Consider the following 19,087-nt stretch of genomic DNA (forward strand, 5'->3'; position numbering starts at 1 on the left):
CTTCAAGTCATTCCACAGATTCAGTGGGGTTTAAGTCTGGGCTCTGACTAGGCCTTGCAAGGACATTCACCTTTTTCTCCTTCAACCACTGTGTGATCAGTTTTGCTGTGTGCTTTGGGTCATTGTCATGTTTGAAAGTAAACCTTCTTCCCCTTGACAACATTCTGGCAGAGGGCAGCAGATTTTGTCCCGTCCATTTTTCCTCCTGACAAGTGCTCCAGTCCCTGCTGCAGAGAAACACCCCCATAACAGGATATTACCAGCTCCATGCTTTAGTGTAGGAATGTTTTTACTTGGATGGTGAGCTGGATTGGATTTCCACCAGACATTGAGGCCTAATAATTCAATTTCTGCCCCGCAGTCCTCAAGGCTTGTTTTGGCTGAGCTCAGTCGTGTCTGAATGTGGCCTGTCTTGAGGAGTGACTTTTTTCTTGCAACTCTCCCATACAAGCCAACTTTGTGGAGAATTTGTGATACTGTTGCCACATGTAAACAATGACCAGTCTTTGTCATAAATTCCTGTAACTGCTTCAGAATTGGTGTAGGCCTCTTGGTCACCTCTCTATCCAGTTAATTTCTGGCTCTTTCATCCAGTTTGGAGTGACATCCCCATCCAGGGAAGGTCTGTGTTGTACCAAATAACTTTAACTTCTTAATAATAGACTCCACTGTGCTTTTTGGTATTGATAAAGTCTTTGACATTTTTTTGTATCCATCTCCTAACTTTATCCCGGAGATCTTTTGACAGTGCCTTGCCACCCAGCGCTGATTGTTTGCTTCAGTTGCACTACCAAGGACTGAAATGCTCCAGGAAAGCTCTTATCTGATCAAAATGACCACATCTGATCACAGCTGAAAGTCAAATGACTTTGTGTGACATGGAGAAGGTGATTAGTTACATCTGATTGAGTTTACAGGTCATTTCGGGGGTGATGCTTTTTTCAACTCAGTGATTCTGATTTTTTTCCCCTTGACATGTTGGTGTTATATCTTTCACTTGGATGTCATAAGTTGCACTAAGTAAATACAGCTGGGAAAAAACAAAAACTGTGTCCATCTTAATTTAATGCTGCATTATTTTAAAGGGAAGTGTTTCTTTTCTATACACAGTGTATACATTCTTTCAAAATAAGGACCAAAGAGTGCAATTATGTAAGTGTTTGCTGCTCAAATTGAATTATGCTAAGATATTCAATATGTGTGTGTGGCACTCTAACAAACTGTCTGTCTGCATTAATATGTCCTCAATTTTTACTAACCGTCTCTTGATCTCAGTGAGCTGGTTGGACACTTTGGCCCAGCGGGAGTTGATAGAGGCAAGCTGCTGTTTAATGTGGTCCCTGTCGTCCTTACTGCACTGTGGAGTCAGATCTGTCCCAAGAGCATTGAGCCCCTTCACTGCTGCTTCTTGTTTCTCCAAACCCCCCTGGAGCTCCTGGGAAAGTAGGATGTCACAGTTTGGATGGTCTGAAACTAATCTAACATGACTTACTGCCTACAAAAATCTATTATCACTTTCTACGAAACCTGCATACTATTGTTAATCATTTTTAGGAGTAATCCACCCAGAAATAAGAATACTGTGATTATTTCTTCAACCTCATATCGTTCCAAACCTGTATGATGCATATGAGCATAAAAGAAGATATTTTGAAGAATGTTGGTAACCACGGTTTCCATTGATTTCCATACGATAAAAGTCAATGGGAGCCGAGACTGTTAAGTTACCAACACTCTTCAAAATATTTTCTTTTGTTTTTTTAGGTTTGGACACGAGGATAGGTAAGACATTAGAATGAAATGTATGATTACCTTGAGGTGGTCTCTATAATTTATGGGGTCTTGGTCACACTTCACTATCGTCCTCTCAGCATCTGTGAGCCAACTGTCAAGCGTTTTATGCTCCTCACTGAATTTCTTGGATTTTTCAAGGCGTCTGGACAGCAGCAAAAGTACACAAACAGAGCATTGTGAGTCAGAGAGTAAAGAGAGATAATATTCTGAAAATAAAAATCTATATTTTGATTTAAACTGCAAAATGTATTGAAATAAAAGTTAATTTATACATTATTTAGTTACCTGTATAAAGAACTCAAAAACATTTCTGTGTTTGTTTAGTTAAAACCCAGACTAATTAACAGCTCTTTTAGAATGACTCCTCTACTTATGACTAATACAATATTGCATAGATATTCTTATATATTTTAAATACTCAAATACTTTTAAAATACTTAATCTGTTAGCAAAAGTTTTTAACTATCAAATTTTGTTTCCATTAACTAAAATTAAAACTTAAAAATTCTAATTAAAAGCATTGCTTTGCAACTAAATGAAATAAAAGTACTTAAATTACTAAAATTTAAATTAAAGCTTAATATAAATATAAAATAATAATAATAATGACAAAGACACACAACAAATTTACTAAAACTAAAATGAAGATGGAAAATATAAAAACAAAAGGCAATTCAAAATATTAATTAATAAATACTATAATACTATATTAATAATACTAAAATAACACTATTTAGTAAAGTCAATTTATACATCTTATTCTTCTGCATGCACATATATTTCATCATATTCATGTAAGTACAGTTCATTTAACACAATGTTAGTATAACCTTCAAACTTATTCAAAGACAAACACCCCTGAACTCTTATTTAAATTACACACTATTTTCCAATTGCCTCTTTTAAGTGGCAAGGCAAATGTCAACAATGTGATGTTATTCATCCTTACGTGAGTCTGTCATGATAGAGCTTTTTAAGGTTTTCCCAGTTGGTTCCGAGCAGCTGGACCAGTAAACTGTCCTCTGGAAGAGAGGCACCCCTACCCAGAGCCTCCAACACCGGACATTCCAGTTTATCCAGATTCATTTTAACTTCCTATATCACATGTAACACAACCAACGAAAACATTTACATTAGTTTAACTGCTGTTTCAGTGGTGGGAGTATAACAAATTGTGTTCATGTACAGCTCATGATTAAATCAATAATAGATTCAATAAACTCATGAATACAAAAATGCATTGGTTTATAAAAATCATTTGTAGAAATGAGACATGGTTTATGATATAACCTTAAGGCACTTCTCTTGTTGGGAAACGTTGATGAATGCTGTAGACCAGAGCTCAGGAGAGTTCAGCAGAGCTTCGTTTTCGGCGATAACCTGCAGCAAGAACTGCAGCTCCTGAAAATACAGGATGGAGAACAAATGTGTCTCATTCAGTTTGCTCAATTTACTCTGATGAAAAAACAGGATACTGTGCAATGAAGGGCAATAAACAGATGGAATAATTAATGTTCAGGAAAGAAAAGAAAAAGTCACACACAATACCTCATTAAATCAATAAATCATGAGATGCTGTGCATTACAGTGATTTTACCACAGGAATTTTTCCCATTATTTTAATATTTCCATTTATAATATAAAAAAAATGCATTTTCAGTATTTACTTTCTTTTTACTACTATTGACTTTAAAATCTCTTTTTTAATTATTATTAGTAGTAGTATTTTTTTAACTATTTATTTAGGAGTCAAAACTACAGTGCAAAATTATGAAGGTACGCTGACTTGCTATTACTTTCACAATAAATTTGTATTGCCAACATCTATTGACTTTTTTTTTTAAACCACTAAAAGCACACTTACACTCTTGTGGCGCACTTGAGTGAAATTAACGTCCAGGTCCGCCCAGCGTTTATTGACCGGGAGGAGGCGGGGCTCCACAAGCTTGGCAGCTCCGCCCTCAGAAAGCACACGGCCCAGTTCACGCAAGTCCTCCAACTTCAGATGCTGCTGTTCAATCTCACTACCAACTGCCTGATGGAGAACATACATCAACTTTTTTTTTATGTACAGTCTTTATATATTCTTAAGGAAACAAAGGGACCCAAAAGATACAAATAAGTCAAAGTAAAAGTATAATTGTGCTTGGTGGGTTGAAGCAGCTAAAATATAAGAATATACAAAATCATTAAGACTAGTGCACACAGTAAAGAAACTTTCACTCTCACTTTCACCCTTGGCTCTTCGGGGGGATCTGGAAACTCTGCAAGGTTCTTCTCAATTTTGTCCAGCCACTGCATCATGTCATCTGTTTTCTTACAGAACTGGTACCACTGTGGAGCAAGAGCAAGTGCCCTCTTCTTTCTCAGAGCTCTCAGATTCTGTGAACGCAGAATGAAAATATAGACTCATAACATACAGTCATTTATCAAAAACAATGAATTTTAAGTAAATGATTATACCACCAAGCAAAACATGACTTGTCCAAGTTTAACATGATTGGCTAATTTGAAATTTGACTAATAAATAAATCCCATCGCAGATCTCAGATTTGAGCATGTTTCTAACCTACCATAACCGAAGCATGACCTCATTCTTATTCCAGTTTTGACCTTGTCTCTGACCTGAATAATAATACAGGAGTTCAACCTTACACTGACCTGAACCACCTGACTTTACTAGTGCAGAGTTTCATTTAAATTATTTCAGTAATACATATTTAAAATAATAAAAAAATATATAAAAAACCTGATTAAGAAATTATATTTTGTATTGTATGATCAACCTAACAACTTATTGCTTTTGCATTACTGCAAAAAATTACATAGTATGTACAGTTAGATATTTGATGGTGTTGTCCTTGGTTTGTACTTGTAAAGAAAACATTCAAATTCAATGACTTGTCATGAGCCTAATGCCAAGAGCTTGTAAATGGATTCTCATGGCCTTCATTTCAAATCAAATGTGTACTTGACGTGTCAACAAGCAAAACAATTACCTTTAGAGTGTCATATTTATCATGAAGAAGACTGTGTTTCTCGCGAACAGCCTCTCTTTTCTCCCCGCTAGGAGCTCTCTTGAGGAGATTTTCTCCTTTTAAGAACAGTTTGTTTAGTGCATCCTCATCTATGCCCTGTGAAAGAAAAGGAAGACAAAAATTTAAGATTATGTTAGAAACGCCATCACATCAAACGAAAAAGGATGGAGGACTGGCTCTCCCAAATTTGCTAAATTATTATTGGGCAGCAAATTTACAAACAATTATTTATTGCTTTATTGATAATGTACCGTATTTTCCACACTATAAGTCGCACTTTTTTTCATAGTTTGGCTGGTCCATGACTTATAGTCAGGTGTGACTTATTTATCAAAATTAATTTGACCTGAACCAATAGAAAACATTACCGTCTATAGCCGCTAGATGCTGCTCAGTGCTCCTGTAGTCTACATTGAAAACATAGAGCGCCCTCTCGTGGTTGTAGACGGTAATGTTTTTTCTTGGTTCTTGGTTCTAAATAAATGCAACTCATAGTCCAGTGCGACCTATATGTTTTTTTCCTCATCATGACGTATTTTTGGACTGATGCGACTTATACTCAGGTGCGACTTGTAGTCCGAAAGATACGGTACTTTGCCAGCATTTGTTAACTCAAGAACCAGACCCATTCCCTGAAACTCATCATGTTTCTTTTCATGAGATCTATCATGTTTCTTTTCATGAGATCTGCACGATAAAGCATGGAGCTTGTTTCAGCCTTTTGCTGCCCGTGCGGTTCCAGTCACTGAAATTAATTTTAGCCAAAGAAACAGTAAAGAGTATTTTCTTACCGTATCCTCCAGGAAATCTTCCTCTTTTAGACTTTCACCTAATTGAATCTCCTCGTCCAGCACCTGGAGCCATATATTAGCCTGTCTGTGGTACTCATCTAACTCTTGAGATGAGGCCTGCAAGAAAATATAATCAAATATATAAAAATCCAATTATATACCCTCCCCCTATTTTCTAAGTGGGATAATAAGACAATGTCTCTGATGAATTTAAGCATCAACAAAGAAAAGAGAAACCAGATAGCTCACCATGGTTCTATATTTGTGTTTTAACTCTATTTATTCAGTTAACAGTACCTGTCCTGTTAAAATCCTTTTTGCGACGATGTCAAAGTGCTGATTGAGCTGTTCTAGCTTCGGTTTTACTTGAGCTTTACAGTGTTCCCCTCTGTTCTTTACAAGGTCCTCTGCCAGAACCTGCACTGCTTCAACCTTCCCCTTCATCTCCTCCAGCTCCATCCGCAAACCCTGGACATTCAAAGAACACATCAATTGTGTGTGCATTTTGAATATACACCAAAAATTAAAAAATGAATCTTGTTTCACTCAAAAATGCATTAAAAATGATCTATCATACATGAGTACATGTAAAACATTTTTTAAAACACACAAAAACTAAATCTACTGATGTAAACATTTCGGTAGTAAGTTGTAAAAGATATATATTTACTTCGTAAATGATAACAGAAATGATGTTCAATAATACTAAAACCCTTTTTGTTTTTTATCTGGCTGTCTGTTTTGTTCTCTCTAATGGCCTAATCTAGAGTTTTATTTGCTGCAAATTGCTTCCAATTAATGAGCCATCAAAACATTGTCATAGAAGAGATGGATAACTGTTTATTTATTTTGATGGAAAAGTATGGCTGCATAAAACAAAATCTAGTCCTCAGTAATGGAGAACGGTTGGTTGTCAAGTGGAACAGCTCACTGTGAGAGTCTGATATTGTGCTTGTGAAGACCTTTATAGCGTGCTCAACACAGCCCTGGCTGTCCATCTCATCCAGCGTTTCTTCAGCACGGTCCATCCAGGTGTTGATCTGAGAAATGTTCTGCTCAAACGTTTTCATCTGACTCTGATAATCCTGGGTGACAGATGGAGAGTTATGCTTACATTTGGCTTAGCAAAAGGAAATTTGTTCGGGAACAGGGTTTTGAGATTTCATGTCACATTAAATGAATAGTTCACCCAGAAAATGAACATTCTGTCATTATTTACCCACTGTATTGTTGTTCCAAATCTGTTTGACTTTCTTTATGTAGCTGAACAAAAAAACAACAACATTTGAAGATTGTTTTTTCATGCCTTTTTCAATAATAGCTATAGTGAACTACAGTCACATGGACCACTTTCATCATCCTTTTATGATGCTTTTGCAACAAAATTTCATCTTACACTTCATAAGACTCGGAGTATGAGATGCACTGATCAGTTTAATGACACTCTTATGTCCATTATGAAGCATGAAAAAGTCTTTCTTTAACTGAATGGGAAAAAAAGTGAAATCTTTTTGCGTTTCATGATAGAAGGTAAGTCATACAGGTTCAGAATGACATGTCTGGGTTAGAAAATGATGGAATTTTTATTTTGGGTGCAATATTTCTTTAATCGATTAATTCATTATACCTTTAAGGCCCAGCCTCATCTTTTGACATATTGTCCCTCAGATTTGTTTAAAGTTATTTACAAAGTAGAACAAACTATACTCCAAGAGCTAAAAGATTTGAAAAATGATGGAGGATACAGCAAGTAAAGAAAAGCAGGAGATAAATGTGCTTAACAGTTTCATAACATTATTGGCGCCTCCAGAAATCACTGTCTGGATTTTAAGGAACAACCTGGAGATGTGGAATTGAAAGGATATTAATTTAGCCTTGTAGGGCATATTAAGCATAAGAAATATTTAGCCTAGAATGAAATGACTCAGAAAAGTTGCTCTGAATGGTTGCTCACCAGCAGGAGTTTCAGCCACTGCTCGCTCCGTGATGTCACTGCGATCCAGTTGCAGTTGAGCAGACTGACCTTGTCATCAATCAGGTTCTCCTGGCTACGAAGTAAACCCTTCAGGGTCTCTGCCAACTCCCTCACCAGTTTCAGCTGTGGCTTATGACGCTCAGTGTCCTCCTGTGTTCCCTGGGTGGGAAAGATCATGTTTAAAAGGTTGTTTTTGAGCTTTTATTTAAAAAAATTAAGTAACTTTTTTTTTCAACACATCTACCTTCTTAAAAAACAATACAGCACTACTATAAACTAACAATCTACTGAAAATCTTTTTTTTTTTTTGAAGAACTTTTCCTTTAATGACTGGCAAACTGTTTCAGATATAAACAATGCTGCTGAAATGAAGCCAGCTGACTATTCATTTACCTTTGCCCAAGACAACTCTGCATCCAAATCGCTCGGCATGCCTTCCACTGAAGAGCGGCGCGTCAGTTCCTCATCAGTAGTAGCCAACCATTCTGTCAGACTGTTTACCTCCTTCCTAAACTTCCTTAATAACTTTAAAAGCTTCTCCAGTTCTTGCTTTCCTTCTGTTACCTGCACACAAACAATTGGAAAATCAGCCAACAAAAGTTCAGCATAAATGAAAACTCCTTCAATACTACCACAAAGATAGTGACAACATAAAAGAACAGCATTTATTTGAAAGAGTAATCTTTTATGGCATATTAACTGACGATTATTCCCTTGAAATTCTATTTGTGATTATTAATAATGATTATCACAGTTTACATTGAATGATGTTGATACCATCTGCATGCCATACTATTGTATGAAAATAAACAAGCTAAAAATAAAAACCTTTAAGTGCTTTTCTATAGTATTAAGCCTCAAATGTCAACTATACATCGGATATGATTAGTCTTTTTTAATTATAAAAAAATATAAATGAATGGTAGAATAATGTTTTTCTAAAACAAAAATTAAGATAGCACGTATAAAGAAAAAAACGCATCTTAAGCAACTTTTAATTGCTGCTTTGAACTATTACGTAATTTTGGTATCCGATTAGAAATGTAATTAATTGTGCAGCCCTAATAGCATTCCAGCATTCGTTTTTACTATTACTTTTGATCAATTTAATGCATTCTTGCTTAATATAAATATACATTTTTGATGATATTACTATTATCCTAAAATGAAAAACAGTAACAATATACAATGAGGTTGGCGCACTGCCCATGAGGCCATCGGGGCCCACCTCATTGTTTATTGTAACTGTTTTTACTGACATTCAGCGCCATCGCGCTTCGGGTGTTACGAGTTCAAGTACCAGCTCGCTGACCTTTCCCGATCCCATCTCCTCTCTCTCAGCCACTTAGCTTCCTGTCAAATTATACTGTCCTATCTAAATAACGGCATAAAACAGCAAAAAAAATTACAAATACAAATGAGTAGGTGTGTCAAACTAGTATGTTTTACATTTATCGTTGTATTCCTTTACCTGTGAACCCAAATCATTGTATGCAAGTTTGAGGGCCGTCAGCCTGTCGTCCAGGTTTTTGGGTTGCTCTGTCTGCTGCTTCTGCACAATCTGTCTTCCCGTCTTTATCACCGTCTCCACCTCTGATTTCAATTCGCTCAGATTCTTATAGAACTTCTACATGGGGGAAACAGAGACTGTGATTAAACTCAGTGTGATATTGCTTCCTGACAAGAACCAAACAAAAACTACAATTAAAATGAGAAATTTAACAAAAACAAAAAATTGAAGTTAAACAAATTTCATACAGTATGAAGTAATCCGTTTGATCTCCACAACTATTCATGTATTAACAACTAATGTATTCAGAAAAACAATAAGAATTAAAGCTATTACCCACCATGCACTGCTCCAGCTGTGACTGTACCACCTCCTGCTCCACACTCCGAATACTCAGCACTCCCAGCTTTCCTTTCACCTCCTCTAACGCTCGCTCACATTCCTTCAAACGTTGGTCAAAGTTCGCTGGCTTTTGGAAAATCCTGAACTTGCCTTTCACTTGCAATAGTTTATCCTAAACAAACACACAGAAAACAGGCATTTGTTTACAGGTATTTTATTATTTGTTTATTATTTGATTTACGCATTTATGAAGAAAGATTCTGTGACTGTTACAAAAAAATAAGCTATTGAACATAATAACTCTTACAAGTGTTGCATCAATTTCTCCAATCACATTCTCTGATGCGTCAACCTCGACAGCCTTTTTCTTCATGTCATCGAGAGTCACTTCATGACCATTCAACTCGGTCTGAATTTTCTGTTAAATGAGATAATAATAAAGGCAGTCATAGTCATCTTTTAATAATAACTAAATAAATAAACAGAATACTTAGGATACTTAATTTATTTAAAGGTACTATATGTAGGATTGACACAGAGTGGATGAACTAGTTATTGCATTCTAAATTCAAAGTATTGAAGAGGGTTTTTTTCACTTGGTCCTTCCTCCTCAGACTTGATGCACATGCAGGTTGCCAGATTGATGCACTGACCCCTTCGTACGGAGCCCCGCACATGACATTTAAGAAAAAATTAATTGTGCGCACAATTTACTAATCCATTCCCTCAATGTACTTAAATGTGCACAATTACTATTTAGTTCCCTCTATTTGATAATTAAATAAATTATTAATAAATTAGTAATTGTGTGAGCGATTTAGCAAATCGAGGGAACAAAATAGTAAATCGTGCACACAATTTTGCCTGCTATTTTTTTTCCTGCATGCCACATGCGGGGCTCCATACTTTCGTTTGCCAGTTTCCATGACAGAAATTAAATAAGCTGTGTTTCCCGCCAACTGGCAACACGAGGGGCTGAAACACAATTTGATAAACTGGCAGTAGGCGGGTTTCATAAACCAAAACAACGACAGACATTCCAGCCCGGAACGCAAATTTTTTCATGTAAACTTAGCATGTTTCTTAAATATCTGCAAACATATTATGGTATTTTTATGCTTTAGTAGAGTCAAAAACTTACATAAGTCAAAAGAGCTCACACCCTGTATATGATAGGTTATTCAAGGCCCTTATGGAACCGGAACTATACGTTTCATTTAATTTCATTTAATTAAAGTTCTTTAAAAAGATGTTATGTGTGAATGAATAAATAAATAAATATAACTAAAAATATAGCAAAATATATCATTAAGAATCGATGAGCCCATACGTAGGACAAATGATTAGGCAGAATGCATAAAGATAATTTAAATAATAATAATACAAATATATATATATATATATATATATATATATATATATATATATATATATTTGGCACATATATGAGATAATATGAATACCTGTGCCTCCTGAGGTATCTGTGCAGCGTCTATGCCATCTGCTATGTAAGCAGACAAATGTCGGTCAGTGGTGATCAGAGAGTCCTGAATGAGGCGCAGGGTTTTGTCGTTCTCCTGAGCCCACTGCATGCTTTTCTCCAGCTGCTGGCGCCTTTGTAAAGCCTTTTATTGACACCAGAAACAGGGAAGAGAATCAAAACATGAACAAATCCAATGAATATACTTAAGGTTTCAGCAGCAGCAATACAACCGAGTCATCTTAAGTTCTTACCCTTTGCATTAGTTCGTCCCAGCGTGTGTTGTAGTCCTCCAATTTTTTGTTTATGAGCTCATCGAGCACTCTGCCATCCATGAGGGTCTGGGCTGATTCACGGATCTGATTGCGGGTGTACTCAGGATGCTCCCTAATCATGGTGTCTAAAGACTGGAAGGGAATGGGAAACCACTTTAATACCAATGATTTATATGTCATTTGAAAAAAGATGCTTTCCATGGTGATGATGCAAGATTCAATTTTTGGTATGATTATTTTGTCATTATCAGTGCATATATTAGCTCACAGAAAATAAAAATAACAAATGAAATCGATTTAATTTCTCAAATTCTACTAGGCAACAAATTGAGTCTGTTCTGGTGGTATTACTCATTATTAAAAAGTTTGGGATAAAAGTGTCTGCTAAATCAATAAATGTTTTGCTAAAGTCTCCTACTTCTCAGTTTAGTTTCTTGGTTTCCTGAGTAAATGAGTATATAACCTCTGGAGCAGCATCATGTCAGTTAGTACGTCTTATACTGTATATATATATATATATATATATAGGGATGCAAAACATGGCCAAAAATGTATTGCATTTATTTTGTCATGTATTATGATTGAAATGTGAACTGCGATATTACATTTTATCTCATATGAAAATTTTATCTACGTACATAAACAATTTTGTGATATCAGTTTTATTTTGATTAATTTTATCAGCCCCATTTATTTATTTTAATTTTCCATCTAAATTTTAAATCATTTAAATCATCAGAGAAACGTCTGAGACAAAGTGGAAACTCCAATAAGAATGGCATTTAAGTCGGTGTCCTGCAATATGAAAGAGTAACCTCTAAACAATAAACGTTCCTCTGGGACAGAGTAACCTTTCCAAGTCAAACTCTAACCTAAAATGAAAACTGTGTCATCATTTACCGGTCTGCTCTTATTTTTTTCAGTGGAACACAAAAGGAAATGTATTTATACAGCACTTTTAACATCGAGGGGTCATAGTGACTACAGGCTGTCAAGCTATAAAATGGACGAATAAAGCAAACAATCCATTCACCATATTCCAAGCCTCTAAATCCACATATCCATACGTGAAGACCAGACCAAAAACAATTCTTTAAAATAACCTTCCTTTAAACAAAATAGTATGACCGGCATTCAAAATGCTTCTTCTTCTTGTAAACAGTCTCATCATATCTCTGAAGAGTTCATCTTGAAAATTTCCAGCACTCACAGTCAAAGCTTCTTCTATTTCCTCAACACCTCCTTGAAGGCTTTCTGTTTCATCAATTTTCTTTTCCAGTAGGTCCATCCAGGCATTCTCCAACTCCAAATAAGACAGCAGCTCACACCAGCATGCCCACACCTCCTACAACAGCCATCAGAAATGGGCTTGTGGTTAGTCAAACATATCACATTGGGCCTGGGTCCTGAGAATTTGATCAAAGGTGAGAAGAACCACATTAGTGGTTTGAACCCAAAGGGCCTGGTGCTAGCAACATCAAAGTCATGGGTTTGATTCCCAGGGAACATAAACACACATACACACACTCTCTCTGATAAAATGTAAACCTATGGATGAAAGCCAAATGAATCACTATCTGACTCCTGAGCACAACCCCATCACTGGCACAATATCAAGCTCACCTCTAAAGTCTTGCATTTTCCATCGAGCCGGCTGCACAGTCGCTGGTAGTTAGAAGTCAAAACATCCAGTTCTGCCTTCAGGGCATCATGGGCCGCAGGAGGAGCCTTTGAAATGAAATTAGTGACTTTATCCGTCAGTAGCTTCACCTTTGTTTCCTTTTGATGGACTTCCTCTTGAGCCCGCTGAGTGGGAGAGAGGATAGGAGATTACGTGAGCATTCAGATGTTTTTACCAAGGTTAGAGAACATCAGCATTCTCCTAAACCTGTGCTTGCAAAGTTAAGCTAAGCTTGGCACTGGGACGGAGAAGAATACAAGAACCCTGTCGTTGAACTTGGGAAGTTAAGCAAAATGGTCACCCCATTTACTTCATAAAAAGCACAAAGCAACAGGATCACACAGAGGCAAAAATCTCTTCCCAGCACCTGTTAGGAAATGAATATATCTGCGTTGTCTGGATGACAATCTTCTGTTATCATGACAACTCTCTGTGGAGCTTCTCTGACACTTTGTACTCAGTAGAGAGTGCTCATTTTTCCTTTTCTAAAACTTTGGTTTCTTGGCGCTATCAATGAATGGGGTACAAATTGGTGTCCCTTGACTGTTGTTTAAAGCAATAAAGGCACAAATCTCATGTTCTCTAGTGCTATTATCAAACATAAAACTAAAGCACAATGAAAAGTAGTCAAACAATGTCTGTCCCCCTGTTAAAATGTTGATCTTGGCTTGTTCCACCTCAATCTATCAATCCATCTATCCATCCATAAATCCAGGTTTAGGTAGAAAATAACTCAAAAACAAGAATTTAAAACTGAACATATCCAACATTTTGTTAACAGGCTTTTTATAAATAATTTTACCTCTGTACTCTTACCGTATGTCTACAGTTGTTTCTGTTTTTCTTTTCCATTTAAGATGTTATACGTAAGAGACATCACTGACAATGCCATTATGTTTTCTAAATGATGCCAGTTCAGTTTAAAAAGAACACACCTTTAGCTCCTCCACCGCCTTATGAAGCTCCTCAGGTGTTTTGTACTGAAAGTCTCGTTCCAGATACTCTTCCTCCGCCTGAGTGATCCACTCCTGCATTTCCTGCATCTCCTTCCTCAAACTCACCGTCATGTCCAGTCCTCCTTTCAGGGCTGATTTCTTTGCGTGAGCCTGAGGATCAATAAAAAAAGCACAGTTCATTTTTGTTTTAATGACTACCTCAAAATGCTCTAATAACATCAAAAAGTTTCACTTAGATATCGCCTAGGTGTGAAAATGGTTTGCGTGGGCTTTTGAAGATGACTAAATTCTACCTCACCTCGTAATTAATTAGTATTATGCACCATAAGCCCAAGTGGCCCGTTAATTACCTGTTTGCAAATGAGCTCCCACTGAGCATTGAGCTCATCAAGCATCTTCTGTATTTTGATGGCAAACGGTGCCTCAGCGTCCCTCTTCAAGGCCAGTCCTACCTCATTGATGCCGTTCAGACTTGGCTGGACGGTGTGGATGTCGTTCACCAGAGCCTGGCAAATCAAAGGAGAATGTTTGAAATAGATGGTCCTGGCCATCCTGAAAACCAGGTCATGCCAGTGCATTGACCCAATTCTACTAGATAGAAGCGAAGCTATCGCCATTATTGCAGCTAACTTACCATGGGACACAAAAAGACTGAGATACCATTAGAAAAATGTCATTTCATGTTAAGCTGCAGTTTTCAAAATGAAAAATCATTTGCTGCCATTGCCTGAAAAGAGAAGGCGGGGTCTTTACTGAGTCAGATCCCAATGGGTTTACGGCTTTTTCAACCACTGCTGCTGCTATATTAGCAGGTCTCCCAACATATTTCTGCAGATTTCATCTTAATGAGAAACAGCTCTTCTTCTTCCAGACCAATACTTTAATTTAGGTTACGCTTTGTCTGTGCATAAAAAAGCAATATCTTCTGAATTTAAATTTTTGGGCAATGTTTGTGAAACACAATGGTAAGTTTCTGGATCACGGTTATTGTTATTTTAGCACATCTTGCTCTAGATCAGTACAGCATCAAGAGCTCTATTCCAGCTTGGAACACAAACTTAGTTTTTATGGCTAAATAAATAACGACTGTTCTCACCGTGCACTGTTCCAACTGTTTCTCCAAAGCCTCTGCGTCTCCCAGAGCTGGCCATTCCTCGTTCAGGAAAACATCGACCTCTGCCATCCACTTCTGCAGAGTCTTTGTGTCATTCTACCATTGGATGAAATGATACTTTATTAGAAGATGCAGTCAAATTTTCTGCTTCACAGCCCATATTAATTTAAGAGAAGTTTAATAAATAAAACTTTAAAATAAAACTACAAATATTCCTCTTTATTATTTTGGAAATAATTACACATCACACATATTCCTCATGAAATATTTCTCATTACTATCCATAGTATATGTGGTGTTTTGATAAACAACAGTATAATCATACTAAATAATCATACTGAAGTGGGGAGATGTGCTAGTTTTATGCAATTTAGTATTTTTCTAAAAATGTTTAGGCTACCACCAACTTTTTTAAAAAACAAAAATGTTTTTTATGATGCACAACCTATGGGAATTAAATTATTTTATTTTATTTGTAATTTATTTTATTTAACTCCATTTAAGTAATATTCTAAAACAAGTTAAGCTAAATTAACAGTACTTGTGGCATATTGTTGATAAAAAAGAAGAAGAAGAAGGGAATGGGACCTGTAAATTGAATCTGCAAACATTAAAATACTTTATCACCACAAGGTATACACAACGTGTGTTAGCATGATGTTATAAAAAAAAAAAAGTTACAGTATAACCAAGTTAAATACCTTTGAATGACCTTAAAATTGATGAGAACAACTTTACAGGTCAAACAATACATATTTTAATATAACAATGAATATGAAATGTTTTATAAAATTACAAGCTTCTCATGTATGCTTTTAAATCCTCCAAATAAATGTTCTCAGTCACTTCCAATCTAAGTGCCTCAATGTAACTTTGAGTTCTGCTCTTTTTAAAGAAAACAAGTGACAAGTTATACATGTTACAAATCCTTGTTGATTGAGCTTAGTTCCTACTGAACCAAGAATCGCCACCTGAGATATAAAACCACAACCTTTAAGCAATTCAACTTCTCTTCTCTGAAGGATGTAGTTCAAAACCTCATAAGCTCTTTGAGTTGTTGAGCCAAAGCCAACATTTTCGTGTGCCTGTATTCAAGTGTATTTCTTGGAAAGCACCCAGGCGTGGTGTAGGTGAAGTGTGTCTGCTTCAGAGAAACTAGAGCCAGTGTGATTTGAGGAAAAGCCTCATCAGCATATTGTTTCAGCACGTGCCTGGAACTGTTGTAATTTGGTCATGTGATCCTGCAGCTTCTGGATGTTCTCCTCCAGCTGCTCAGACACACGCCTCCAGCGCAGCATCACGTTGTCCAGCTCGGTCCGGTACTTCTGACAGATCTCTGGTGGCGCCTTCTGGAATACCTGCTCAGCCATTTTATTTAGGTCATCCACATCACCCTGATGCTCCTTCTGTGCTGCTTGAATTGCCTGAAAAATATTTCAATGTGCATAGAAAGTAACAAAAAAAACTAATAATAGAATAAGATAAAGCAACCAATATTAACAGATGTTGTTTTTTAATAACAAATCAAATGTTCCTCATTATCTACTACAGTAAATCTGGTCTTTCGGTAAACTTGTTGGATATTAATAATAAATAACCAATCAAGTGAGATAATTTACTTAATTACCAAATCAAATCAATCTGTTAGAAACTAAAGCAACATTGATTTCTAATGAATTTTATTGATTTCAATCCTACAGTTAATGGTTGAGTGTACAATTGTTTGAATTTTAAAATACTTTCTACTTTCCCAGTTTAATGTGCAGAATCACAATTGAAGTCTTACACTGTTTAATAATGCTATTTAAGATTCAGCCCTATTTAACACATTCACCATTAATGTAAACATATTTGACAATAAATCAATTTGTTTCAATGAATTTAGCACAATTCAGCAAATTTTACTCAAAAAAAAAAAAATACAAATGTGTAGATGTGAACACTAATATTTAAATATTTGGGGTCGCTAATATTTTTACATTTTTTATTATGATCAACAAATATGCATTTATTTGATCAGGAATACAATAAAAACAGTAATATTGTGAAATATTATTACAATTAAAAATAAGTGTTTTCTATTTTAAACTGTAATTTATTCCTTCCGTGGCAAAGCTGATTTTTACAAGCCACCATTCCAGTCTTCAGTGTCACACGATCCTTGAAATGATGCCAATATTGCTGATTTCTTATTATCAATGTTGAAAACAGTTGTGCTGCTTAATATCTGAAAAAGTTGATACATTTCCCCCAAGGTCGTTTAATTAATAGAAAGTTCAAAATAACAGCATTTATTTGATATGACGCATTACCTGCTAAATAAAAGTATTATTTCTCTTTAAAAAAGGAAATCTGTATATATATGCAATTATATAAAATTGCATATATATATATATATATATATATATATATATATACACACACACACACACACACATCACCTTGGAATTGTAAGGTTCTATCTGCCATTTTTGTTAAAATTGAGTGTGACAACTTATTCACATTATGTGATGTTTTATTTAGGTTGCATAAATTTTGGGAGTGATGTATGAGAGTGACTTGTTCTCCATATCACTATTTGGATGTTAAGTGATGACGTCCAAGGCTCAACTCGCTTCATTTTAGAATACGACCTCAGCAGCCGTTTATGAGCACTGTTTATTCATATTAATCATTTAAGCTAAACGCTTTCAAAGTTACGGTGTACACTACAGTCTCCGTGCTCACAGCGTCCCAAACACAAATAAGTTTTATATTTATATATATATATATTTTATTTACATTTTCATTGTCTGGCTATCTGGGACTTCGGTATGGAGTTAAAGGTTAAGATAATAACTTTTTCGCTAGTATTATATCACATTGTGAGTTTATATTAGCACCTTTTGTTGTTTTCTCATGGTAACTGATAGAGCGTTTTGACACAGAAGCGCTGCTACGTGACGTCAGACTTAACAAGCGAATAAGGAATGCATAAACGTTAAAGCTCAATATCTCAAAACTGCTCAGAATGCAGACAGAACCCTATAATTCCAAGGTGACAGTTTGTTTTGTACCACTATATAGAACTATATAAAGCTTTTAAAATAATTTTGTTAAAGGGGCTGCATATAAGAATTTGCATGTGTGAGTTACTTTTTTTTGTTGCCAAGGTGTGAACAGCTTATATAAAAACTAAAAAAAATTAGACCTTCCCCCATATTCCTAGGTTGTCCTAGGAGAGTGTGCAGCACATATTTACATATTAAACTAAATGTTGCTGTGGACAGTGTCTGGCTGTTTGTTAACAGTATTTCTGCAAAGGTATTTCCAACTTCTTTTTACGTCTCAGCAAATAACAAAAAATAACTTTTCCGTGAGTATATGAGGGCCATGAATTGCATCCAGTCTCTTGTATGTTGTGCGAGCACAAGCAATAAGTTGCTGGCTGCAGTTTACTTAAGGGTTTTGCTAATAAGGATTTCTGAATTCTACATATAGTCCCTTTAAAGTCCCATACCTTGACGTCTTTGAGCCTCTGCTCCATGACAGGGTACACAGTCACTGCTGTGGAGGGGATGGCGAGTTTATTCTCACACTGCTGCAGCCAGGCCAGCAGCGCTGCCATCACATCCTTATAACGTGCTGGTGGAAGACTAGACTGGACTAACAGGAGAGAAAAGAAAAGATGTCTGAACACACAATCTCCTGCACAACATCTGCTAGCAGTCCTGCAGCTTTCCACAGAACTCCATCATTCACAAAGCTCAACAAATGCCCCACTCCCTGTTTGTTTTTCACAAATACTCCACTTTTTAATTACAATTATTGATTAATTCATCATTAATCACAATTTATAAGTATTAAATAATGTTTCAGCTACTATTCATAGTGAATTACTGTCAGCTCCATTTTCAGTCACATAATTCTGATGATTTTCCAACACAAACAGGATAGAAAAAATGACAATATGGTGCATACACATTGGTATTTTTGTGCAGATTAGGTTTTAAGATTGTTTGGAAACTCATTAGACCAAAATTTCCTTTCAGGCAAAGAGTACTTAAAAATTAGAACAAGGCCATGAAAGTTTCAGACACTTGCGCAGCGTAATGGGAGAGAGATGCTCGTTGATTTGAAAGATTTATGAGA

The 19,087-nt window shown here is 36.0% G+C and overlaps 2 protein-coding genes across 8 annotated transcripts in view; both read right to left on the reverse strand.

Moving 5' to 3' along the window:
- Positions 1–19,087, reverse strand: part of LOC113109348 (myb-like protein U) — a 972,647-nt gene that overhangs the window by 662,332 nt on the left and 291,228 nt on the right. The gene's annotated exons all lie outside the window — the stretch shown is intronic.
- LOC113109179 (dystrophin) overlaps positions 1–19,087 on the reverse strand; it is a 103,271-nt gene that overhangs the window by 46,866 nt on the left and 37,318 nt on the right. For 6 of the 7 annotated variants that reach the window (XM_026272836.1, XM_026272828.1, XM_026272852.1 and 3 more), the window contains exons 22-45: positions 18,456–18,601; positions 16,168–16,380; positions 14,939–15,052; positions 14,193–14,348; positions 13,822–13,992; positions 12,829–13,011; positions 12,416–12,550; positions 11,185–11,337; positions 10,914–11,075; positions 9,758–9,868; positions 9,449–9,622; positions 9,070–9,225; positions 7,992–8,162; positions 7,578–7,757; positions 6,586–6,708; positions 5,921–6,091; positions 5,624–5,740; positions 4,794–4,928; positions 4,024–4,176; positions 3,659–3,829; positions 3,085–3,195; positions 2,744–2,889; positions 1,813–1,936; positions 1,260–1,435 (exon numbers count right to left, since the gene is read on the reverse strand). In XM_026272836.1, coding sequence (XP_026128621.1) covers positions 1,260–1,435; positions 1,813–1,936; positions 2,744–2,889; positions 3,085–3,195; positions 3,659–3,829; positions 4,024–4,176; positions 4,794–4,928; positions 5,624–5,740; positions 5,921–6,091; positions 6,586–6,708; positions 7,578–7,757; positions 7,992–8,162; positions 9,070–9,225; positions 9,449–9,622; positions 9,758–9,868; positions 10,914–11,075; positions 11,185–11,337; positions 12,416–12,550; positions 12,829–13,011; positions 13,822–13,992; positions 14,193–14,348; positions 14,939–15,052; positions 16,168–16,380; positions 18,456–18,601 — 3,652 coding nt within the window. Of the gene's footprint in view, positions 1–1,259; positions 1,436–1,812; positions 1,937–2,743; positions 2,890–3,084; positions 3,196–3,658; positions 3,830–4,023; positions 4,177–4,793; positions 4,929–5,623; positions 5,741–5,920; positions 6,092–6,554; positions 6,709–7,577; positions 7,758–7,991; positions 8,163–9,069; positions 9,226–9,448; positions 9,623–9,757; positions 9,869–10,913; positions 11,076–11,184; positions 11,338–12,415; positions 12,551–12,828; positions 13,012–13,821; positions 13,993–14,192; positions 14,349–14,938; positions 15,053–16,167; positions 16,381–18,455; positions 18,602–19,087 lie in introns of those variants that run through there. The other variant, XM_026272867.1, reaches the window with a different exon arrangement.

The sequence above is a fragment of the Carassius auratus genome, chromosome 1, assembly GCF_003368295.1.
Source record: "Carassius auratus strain Wakin chromosome 1, ASM336829v1, whole genome shotgun sequence".
Taxonomy (NCBI): Eukaryota; Metazoa; Chordata; class Actinopteri; order Cypriniformes; family Cyprinidae; genus Carassius; species Carassius auratus.